Below are 10,598 nucleotides of genomic sequence, written 5' to 3' on the forward strand. Positions count from 1 at the left end.
AAATCCTTTTTCCAAAACAGAAATTCAAAATTAAAAAAGAGACACAGCTACTTTAGCTATGATATTATCCTGAAATAGTATCTAAATTACTGTTTTCCATAGGGAATAGTAAATATTTAAACAACCAACTTCAATCTTTTGAACCAAAATGGAAAAGCATTTTCCATTATCTTCTGTGAAATTTGACCATGTTCAGGAAGATTTTTCATTAAGATTTTCCACATAATTGATTAGATAAGTTACAAGTGCACTGGCAGATAAGCAGTTTCTATAGCTGGGCGAAGCATCTTAGGATATTACATTAGCTCACTTAAGGTATTAGCCACAACAATAAAAGACAAAATAAAGCCTGGAGTAACTCAAATTTTACTTGGAAAAAAATACCATTGTTTCCAATTAAGAATTGTGGAGAGGCCGTTAAAACATTAGGCCTTTCCTTAGCCAAACGTAGGCAAACTTTCATAATGTAGTTCAGAGTGGTGTGAAATTTTCCCAAGAAAGCTCCCAGCTGGAAAAGACCCAGGACAGCATTCCTGACCTGAACCACAGCCTCGTCCACTCCGATTTTATCAGAAGGGTGCACTCAGGGGCACTGCAAACTTTGGTACTTCTGTCAATCAATGTGTTAAACGACAAAAAATCCTGTCATTCTTACCCAGCCCCTCAGTAATTCATATGCAGTAATTCCTAGTGACCACCAGTCTACTGGGTATGAGTATCCTGGACCACCATCCATAAAGGCCTGGAACACTTCTGGAGCTAAAACAATAAATCAAATCAAACAAAAAGCATTGTATTAAGGTTAGACTATCAATCATTAATGTCAACAGCTGAAAAATGTATAAGAATGCAATTAACAGGAATTAAATACACTTGCAATAACAGCATTTTCAGAATGCAGGTTGAGTGCCTTGTTTTGCTGGCAACAAGTGACCTTCACTGGCCAAGGTTTTTCAAAAGTTAATGATTTTATAACTTAATTCTCATCTGGTCCTTTTAAATTTTATATTATATGAATAAAAATAATAGGATGGGAATTGCTGAACTGAAGCGTGTCCTGGAACATTTAGGGCAATGCAAAATTTTATGAACAAGTATCTGCAAGCAAGGTGATTCTTCGTGATCGATGGAGGTGTTGAACATGGGAAAATCTAATCCTTATTCTATGTTTGGATAGAATTAATCAGATGGGTTTAAAAGGTGTTCAGCTTTGGAATGTAGTAAATAAATACAAATCTGGACACTGACTATATGCTGCGAGAAACTCTGTCATGACTGGGAATAAACACACTGTCAGCATAGTAATGAATTCCATGAAAACAACTTTCCTGGGGGAAAAAATTATCTTTTCAAAACAAGGATCCAGTTGGCTAATTTCAGCAAGACAAACATACTAAATAATGTCGCTGTAGTTTCTTCAGAAAACCGTATATAAGGGAGGATATGAAATGAAATGGAAAGTCAGTCATGCTTTTCTGTTTATTTCACAGCAGAATCTCAGTACACTTTGAGAAAACAACATTTTCCCTGGGGAGTTTCTGACCACTACCACCAAGTAACATCATGCTAAATTGCAATTACCATGTGAGCCTCTTCTGGCCGCAATACTGAGTCTCGTGTACCACGTTACCACCCAATTACCGTGGCATCACTTTCTAATGGGCGTACTGCAATGAATAATGTAATCTGGTCACACTTACTTTGGACTGGCTTTTGGGATTTGACTTTGTATGGCATTTAGAGAAGAAGATTAATTAAAGGAAAGGCATTCCTTTCAGAGGAGATTTTGCAGTCCATGCATTATGGATGGCAACCTAATGATTTACAACTACAGACTTCAGAAAGTCTTGAAGAATCAAACCTAATAGAGGATTTTGGCATCCATAAATTAGATTCAACACAACCTTAATCTTTAGAATAAAAAGCAATGACTGAATGAAAGTGGTCCTATACTTTTTGCCCAGCAGGACCATCTCTAAATATGTTTGGTAGAAGGACTACAGGCACCTCAACGAACATTTTTGCCAGAAGATGTGTTTGAAGAATAGCTGGCCAGTGGACCTCTGGCACAGGTAAGCTTGTGCTGTGATCCGTTATGGCACGAATCAGTGCCATAAAAGACATCACTCTGAGTTAGCCCTGTCTCACCCCCAGATAATAGAGCTTCACTTGGCATGTTATATCTTCAGATGTACTCCAGATCTTGTTTGCATGCTGCTTGGAATCTGTGTAGGCACAACTTACCTGTGTGTGGTGTATCACATAGGTAGAAGCTAAGAGGGTAGGCAGGATTTTTCGTGTTGCTTTAGTGCCTCGGTGCACCTAAATTGCAAATCAGGCACCAAAGTCATATTTTGAATATCACCATAGGCACCTTGTAGTGAGGTTTGTTTTATTTAACCACATTCATTTTGATTTTTGCCCACTATACCTAGGCAAAAGTAGCTCATTACAGAATATAGCCTTAGTGGCCTTTTTACTGAGCTATATAGATATAATATTGGTTTCACTCTATTATAGCTTTAACACTGTAATAATGTGAAGGATCATTATCTGATTTCTGTGAGCTAAAGATGAAAGTAGTGTATTGATGTAATCTACATCTCCAGAACAGTGCAGCTGTATTGCTGATTGGGTGACTGAGTTATCCATTTTGATTTTATTTTCTTGTTCTAAAAGCTTCAAGGTCAACTCATCCCACACTAAGCACAACAGCAGAAAGTGCTTTCTTTTGCCCACTGGTCCTGATGTTTCGAAGCTCTGTTTTCTCACCTTAAGCTGATGGCATCCTTAGATCAGAAAACGGACAGTTAAGCTTCTGATTTTTAAAGCAGATAGCCCCTTTCTCCCTGCTTTAGCAGTATTATAGTCCAGCTGGACTGTCTTCCTGCAGTAAAGTAATTGTAAGCACAGGCTTCGCAAGGTAAGGGGGCACTGACAGAAGATGTAACATGATTTACAGTATCCTATGTACAGGTTTTTCTCAGTGTGAAACCTCAACATTACTGAAGCCAAAAGACCTTCCCCCACTTCGGCAAGGCTGTTAAATAACAATCTCACACTAAGCTTGTGCTTAATGTGTCTAAAACCCTTTTTGAACTGAGTCATTAGGTGCAAAACAAAGCTTCCAGGCTGCACAGCAGACTTCTGGAGTTTGCCTGCTCATTCAGAAACATAGCATGTTTTTACAGAGGACAGCAGATCTCTAAGGACTGGAGTTAACCAAACTCTGAAGAACTAGAGCTGTGAAATAAATACATAACATAACATTGGGTTTGCTGTAAGAAATAACTATGTCAGACTAACTCTGACTAAATCAGAGTGCAAATTGGTTAGGATAAAAGCAAAGAAATGTGAGAGGAAAGCTAAAATTCTATATTGACTTTCTTTAGGACAGTTATTGAAATAGACTATCTGTAATCTTTTAAAATTTGAATTTTATCTCATGTTCAGCTCGGAGACCTGTCCTGCAGTCTGCTGTGGGTAGGTTCTTCCAAAGGATAATAAGATTTCAGCTTGTCACCTCATAGCAAGGGCAACAGCTCTGCTGTGTGCGCTCTTGCTGTGCACACATCCTCTCATATCATAACATATTTAGGATGAAAAGAATACTCTTTTACCCCAGTGCATCTACCTAAATGCAAGGATTCTGCTTGCAAAAGTTCATTCACGTGAACAAAAGTAATGTAAGAACAAGAGTTTCAGATAATTTTCTTCAAGCAATTTCTGTTGAGCAAAGGCTTTTCAGGAAAATATGTGATTTTAACACTGGGTCTGATCCTGCAGATTCTTTTGGCTGAGGGCTGTAGTTACTATCACATATGGTTAGATAGAAGGTGGTAGAATCTTGCATGGTGGAAGCACAGCTCTTAAATAGTGAAGCTAAATCAAGTAACAGCAAGTCTAGCAGCAAGAATGAATTCAAAGACAAGTGAGGAAGTGATGCAATTATAAGGTCTTACAGGTTCTCACAATTCCTCATCTTTGACATGATGGAGAGCTGCTTTTCTAGAACTGCCCAAAATATTGCTTTCAACAGCAGTAACCTTGTCCAGCCACACAGCTCACTCTACTTTGAGCAGAAGGTTTGACTAGAGATTCCTGAGGGCCCTGTTAACATGAATCAACTTACAAATCTGCAAAGCTACTGCAGACTAAGCAGCCACCTTCTCACAGCACGTCTGATTGGGGTGGTGAAGAGGTCTGAGGTCAGAAGTCTCAGTCGGACCTTTACAGCCTCTTCCTCTTGGCAGACATGAACTGCATGGGCTCTTCACACCACTCAGACACCTGGAAAACCTGTCACTCAAAATACTGTCTGGGTCTCAGAAGCAATGCAGTCTTTTGAGTTGGGGAATTACTCTCGTAACGTGTGACGCAAGTGTGATCTGACACCTTTCATACAAAGCTTTGGTAACTACAAAGAGCATTTCAAAACTAATGCCATTCCAAGCTGACACTTGAGCAACTCACCAAGCTAAAGATCACTCGATTTTTTTTTCATTTCTACATCCATATTTTTCTCTTAATAATATACATTCATGCTTTCACTGCTTACCTGCTTTGCTTTCTTGAAAAATGACTTAAAATGAACCGACCTTTGCACTGCATTAAGTGTGATTCAGTGCATTCCTTAGTTGCCCTTAATACATATTTTCATTTAATGTTTTTTTTCCAACTAATACATTAAAATAAATCCTCTTCAGAGCTCTGTCTTTTGATGCTTTTGCACTGTATCTTTCTAGTGATACCATACTTTACAGACTGTAGAAGTAAATAATTGGTTATTTCTCATGAAAAAAACCCCAAACATACTGGAGAATGGCTAATAAAAAATTGAACATGAAAGCAAATCTAGTGGGTCCGCATTCATCTCAGAAGCAGTGGCTTCCTGGCATATCCATAGCCCTGTTCTGTGGCTTTAGCCGTACTTGGAACTTCAAATAATTTTGTGCGAGACAGTGTGATTTCTCACCAATCACTTCATATGTATCATTGCAATTGCCATAGCAGTCAGGTGTTCTACAGTGTAAATGATGTAGAGGATGCATCTCATATTGTATGCCTATTTCCCTAAAGATCTGCAAAAAACCTAAAGCACAAAACTGAAATTTTACTTAACAGGTTGTTATTTCTCTACCCTAATTGTGGAAGATGAATCTTATCTATCAATGTGATTCATGAGCTTGAAATAAAAGAGAATACCAAGATGTAAACACTGAGCCAAATTTTCACTATTTTTGCCTACTATAAAAGAGCATTTTGTACATCAGATAAAATGCTTTTAAGGAGGGTTTCTGAAAAATCTGCTGCACATTCATAAGTATCAACTCCATAGTTAATCTATAAGCACTCCAGGTCGCTGAAATTTGGCCGTTTTAATTTGGTGCACAACGGTGAGTTTGAAAATGCTACCATGATAGAATAGTCAATTTGGGGTCTATCGCTTGGAATGGTTGGTGCAAAGAATAGATGCTATTATTTTTGATGGTTTAATCATGAAGATAATTCATCAGACTAAATCATAAAATGAAGAGTGGTTCTGATATGACTCCTAAATAGCACAATGTGGCATTCCTTTTCTGTGAACCGACTGAAGTTTCACTTTCTTAGCAAGAAGCTAATCAAAGAGCACCAGGTACGCTTGCCTACCACTACCCAGGAGATGGCCAAGTGTTGATTAAGCTTACAGAGCTATTACTTACGTTGAAGCATTGCCGACTTCTATGGGCTTCTTTGAAACTTTGCAAAATTGGTGAGAGGAAAAGGGAAGCGGGATGAAGGCCTTAGACCCTTCTTCAGGTGGCCTTTACTACATACTAACAGATCAGTGTATTTAAGCAGTAACTTGCAAGTGCGTGCTGCAAGATCGATTAGCTGTAAGAAGCTGTTTGTCCATGCATAGCTAAAAGTTGCCAATGAGAGCTGGTCATTAATTCCTACAAAATATGACAAAATGAAAATAAAACAGGAAGTAAAGCCATAGTGGTTTGGCCCGATCTTTTTAAAATGATCAAGTTCAGGTGGGCATGCCCAAAACACTTCTGACATTTGTTGAAAACCCATCCAGTTGGCTAGCTAGAGCTCTCTGTAGTCTATTTGCATCTCAGCAGACCCTGCTTGTCAGTAATGGTAGTCAGAGGTTTGTGGTGAATGGCAGAGGTTGCAAATCAATACACTCTGCCGTAGTGGTCATAACAAAACATACCTCAGTGTCGCAGATTTTATTGTAATGCCTGAGAATTCATAGATAAGAAAATAGATTCCAGTGGATTAACTGAGTTTCAGCATGATACCATGCTGCCAGGTATCATTCTACTTCCTCACAATAGTCTTTGATCTTAAAAAAAAAATTATAATAATAATAAAGAAGTATATATGCACATATATACAATTCACAATGTATAAACAATATTTTGACTGACTAACACAGGATAAAGCTGTTAGGAGCTTAGACTTTTCCAGGAGTGAATGAGTTGATGTATGATATATCGTGCCTTCTACTTCAAGTTGGTAGACCCACTGAAGGAAAGCCCAGCAACAATGAAAAAGTCTCCTACTGCTGAATATGAAATTATACAGAAGTACCTGACTTACTCCGTCCAAAAGCTCTCAGTGGCTACAGTGCCAGTTTTTCTAGCAACTTGTTGAAGGGATTGTGTCCAAAAATATCCATTTGCTATTTGGAAGATTGTCCCAGTGTATGGACAACAGCCTTTCTGCCCCAGTAGCAAAACTGGTCTGGATGACTGGGGATTGCAGGACAGACTGTGTACACATCAGGACTGTTACATACTCCTGCCTCAAATACTCCTACCCAGATAGCAAATGTTTTTACATCAGTTTATGCGTGCAAAAACGTGGGGGAGCTGCATAGCTTGACCAAAGAACGAGTTATCCAGGGGGCAGAAATGTCCCACTGGGCTGCTGGAAGTCCTTGCTTGTTGCCCTGTCCGTCACCACAGCTGGAGGTCTCTTTCCCCTCAGAATTGCCTGCACAGCTCTGTACCAGAGCAGGCCCTTTCAGGCAGGTTAAAAAATAAATTTTAAAAAAGTCCCAAACTAAAACTACTGCTTGAACTCCATGTGGGGTTTTTTTGGACTGAAATAAAGAAATTATTTAGCAGTTTTGCTGGAAGAGCAGTAGGAGGTTGGAGAGCACAGGGAGGTGAAAAGCAGCTGGGGACAGTAAATTCTTTCCCGATCTCCGGAGATTTTTCAGCTGCTTCTGTGACTACTCATTAATGTCAGAGCAGAGCCAAAACCTGAATACCCATTCACAGATCAGTGCTTAATCCCCTCATCCATAGTGCTCCTAGCACATGCTGAAAACCCCATCAGTACAGTAAGTATTTATTTCAGGACCTCAAAGCCTCAACATCCTCTCTCAGTTCTTGCTTATCAGAACAAACAGAAGCCTTCCAGCTTCTGCTGGCGATGTGATATTTCCCTGGGATCAACAGGGCAGGTAGTGACATCACCAGTGAAACTGTGTAGATAGGCAGTCAAACCCTCAGTAGGAAAAGGGTGGGATTTTTAAAAAACCAAGCAGTGCCTTAACTGCACTCAAAATGCAATGAGCTGCAAAACACTATTTCATTTCAGGGCTCTGTTTAGTGTGAGTGCAAGAAAGACCATGTTTGAACACTGTTGAAAACCCAACTCCAAATTTATCTCTGCGCTATTTTAACTACCTCAGGAACCAATTTAGCCCTGCAAAGTATTTTTATCTTACCAGTAGGGTTGATATCAGGACATCCACTAGTTTTCCTCTGACTCTGGTAGTACTCCCACACAGTATTTATTAATAAATATGGATGACTCATACATTTTAGAAGTTCAATGGACCTCTGTAAATCCACACTCCTTAGGTAATCTCAGGCAGACAACCATTCTTTACCGTGACAGCAGCCTGTGAAAGCAGCTGTGAAAATCTGAGATAACAAGCCTGTAGGATAGGAAGGGAGTAGCTGAAACTTTTAATGTAATTTACAGCTGATTTTATTGGCTTTGGATTTTTGTCAGGTGTATTTATATCATAAAGTGTATTTTATTGGTTTGATTTGAAGTAAGGGCATGGTGCACTACTTGAATAACTTCAGCCTCTGCTGAAGAAAATCACAAAGCCGCTTCCTAACCCCCTTAACTCTCCTACCACCAGAAACAGAAAAAAAACCCCAAACCAAAGGATCCCTAAAACTACAAAATTCGTAACCTGTGAATGGAAATTTTTTGCAACACTCACAGATAAGCTACAGATTATGGAAATTGATCATTCAAAAGGAAAGAATTCAGTGAGCATAAAGCATGTTCTATGCTACTCAAATTCATCTAAATTATGCCAGAGTGGTGAATAAACAAAAGGCAATATCTGTAATGTTTTCTAGACATGTTTTAGTACATAACAGTTTGGTTTGTGGCTGACCAACCTGTTGCAGGAGGGAGAGCTATTACTACAAATGCGTGCCCAACGCAGGGCACATTCTCTGAGACACAAGCGTATTTCTTGCAGTTTGCATGAGGGATCAATATAGGAAACATCTTTTTTTCTTCTGCTCATAAGGGAGGAACAGTGTTGAAAATGGCAAACGCACAGGTGCTTGCAGCCAGGCAAATGCACGCTTCCTTCAAACAGAAGAGGCCTAATGAATGGACTTCTGCAGGAAGGAAGAGCCGTAGATGAGTATCCTGGGCTCAGGCTGTGGCCAGGGAGTGTGTCCTGCCCTGCACTGGCTTTCCTGGTCCACATTCCAGTGCAGAGGGAGGAGGCTCCCCTGCAAGTGCTCGTGTTCATTAGTTGGCAGCAGGCACGCCTGCCAAAGTTAGCTCGGGTTCCAAGGACATTTTGTGTTGCTTGCCAGTGTAGGATAACAGCCTGAAAACTTAGGAGTTCTCAGAGGGCTCTTCCTACAATAAAACCTTTGACAACTACCTCAATCACAGGTGTTGCAGAAGGTTTGAGCCGTCAATTTGTCATGATAATATTAGACACGAGTGACACACAAGCCTCCTAAACCCGTTTAAGGCACTCATTGTGATTCACAGCTGCAGCCATCTGAACAGAACAAGACAGAAACTCTGAAGACACACCCCCCCCCGCCCCCAACACTAAGAACCTGATTTCACTTCATTTCAGTTCAATGGCTTTGAGAAATAAAACTAGGGAAGCAGCTGGAAGTAGCTTGTCTTGCCAAACTGTTGGCTTCATTCCTTTGAGATTCACCACTGTCCATGTTTTTCTTCCCAGCTTGTGACAGGTATTTCACTTGTCTGTACAAATCAGCTGGGAAGGGGGAACACAGAGAAATTACCAGGATTTCTGGAGAAACATTCAGGGTCAGATACACTGCATTCTGCATAACCATTTAAAAAGTAGGGAAATAGGGAGGAAAAACTTCAAGTTGAGAAAGACTTAGGGGCTAAAAGGCTAATTTGAAGTGGGATTAACCAAACATCACAGGAGCCGACTCCCACCATGCTTAGCATTACAAGATAGGTATCTTAATCAGAACAGCTCGTGCATTTTTACCACATAATATCAATTCCCTTCATTTTTTCCTGGATACAATTTTATGCTGTCATACTGCTTGTGAGCAAATCGCTCCCTAACAATTTCTCAGCCTATTTCAATCAGATTTCAAATTGCAATGGAGGCTTTAGAGATAACTTTTTTCTGTTTATTTGCTTAAAGTGACCATAGGAAGAAGTGAGAAATCCTGTAAGTACCTCTACTAAGGCAAAGGCTGGAGAGTGTCCTCATATCTGATTAAACATAATGAGATCCACAATGAAGTAATTCTTTATAAACATCCAATGGAGGGAAAAATCTTTCATCACATCTCATACCTTCATCATCATGAAAACCAGCATAGTGAAAGGCACGTCTTACCAGAATCACTAAGTTTCCTGGGTTCCAGTGCTGAGCGAGTACCTTGCTTGAAGGTGATTTTGTCTTGTTACAGTGGGGTTAAAGCATGGTTTAAATTCTTGGTAATGAAAGCTTACTACCAGCCATACAGCCAGCGTCTCTACTTCTTCTTTTTCCTATTTCTCTTATTGTCTAGATGGCTTAGGCAATGCCACATAGGAAGTCTTTGATACAGCCTTAAATCCAGAAATCATATGGACTCAAATAACTATCAGGAGTGAACCCAAAACTTTCTTAATTTGAGCATTGCAACTGAAAGGTCGTTGTAGCATTTCATTAAAGTTATGATTCTTCACAAAATAAAGGTGTAAACTGAAAGAGGAAAGGGAGTGAAATCGAAGCACTTAGAGGAAAAAGCAGCACCAATGAGTGTCTGGCCATATATGTCAAACTCATTTAATATTTGAGGTTTGCTAAAACTTTGAAATCCAAGCTGTGCTACAGAGAATCCTCACCCATCACTTATCACCTGAAACAGGATTTTTACAGCTCTAAAATCTTTCCTGCCTTCTTACAGCTCCAAATACATGGAGCTTTCTGATTAGTGAAGACTGTCCTTGTGTCTTTTGCAGTATTTGCAGTATTTTTGCATTTCCAAGAGGTGAGGAAGGCGCTCTGGAGAGAAAGTAAGCCAGTGGATGGTGCTGTAGGCGTTTTATAAAGGGAAAGA

At 39.7% G+C, this 10,598-nt stretch overlaps 1 protein-coding gene across 1 annotated transcript in view; it reads right to left on the reverse strand.

Annotated features, from left to right (window-relative positions):
* Window positions 1-655: 655 nt before the first annotated feature.
* LOC104491709 (serine/threonine-protein kinase 32B-like) overlaps window positions 656-10,598 on the reverse strand; it is a gene marked incomplete at its 3' end in the record, with an annotated part of 115,203 nt that continues 105,260 nt past the window's right edge. The window contains exon 7 of the mRNA XM_010134173.1: window positions 656-759. Coding sequence (XP_010132475.1) covers window positions 656-759 — 104 coding nt within the window. The remainder of the gene's footprint in view (window positions 760-10,598) is intronic.

This window comes from Buceros rhinoceros, unplaced genomic scaffold, assembly GCF_000710305.1.
Source record: "Buceros rhinoceros silvestris isolate BGI_N320 unplaced genomic scaffold, ASM71030v1 scaffold7464, whole genome shotgun sequence".
NCBI classification, from domain to species: Eukaryota; Metazoa; Chordata; class Aves; order Bucerotiformes; family Bucerotidae; genus Buceros; species Buceros rhinoceros.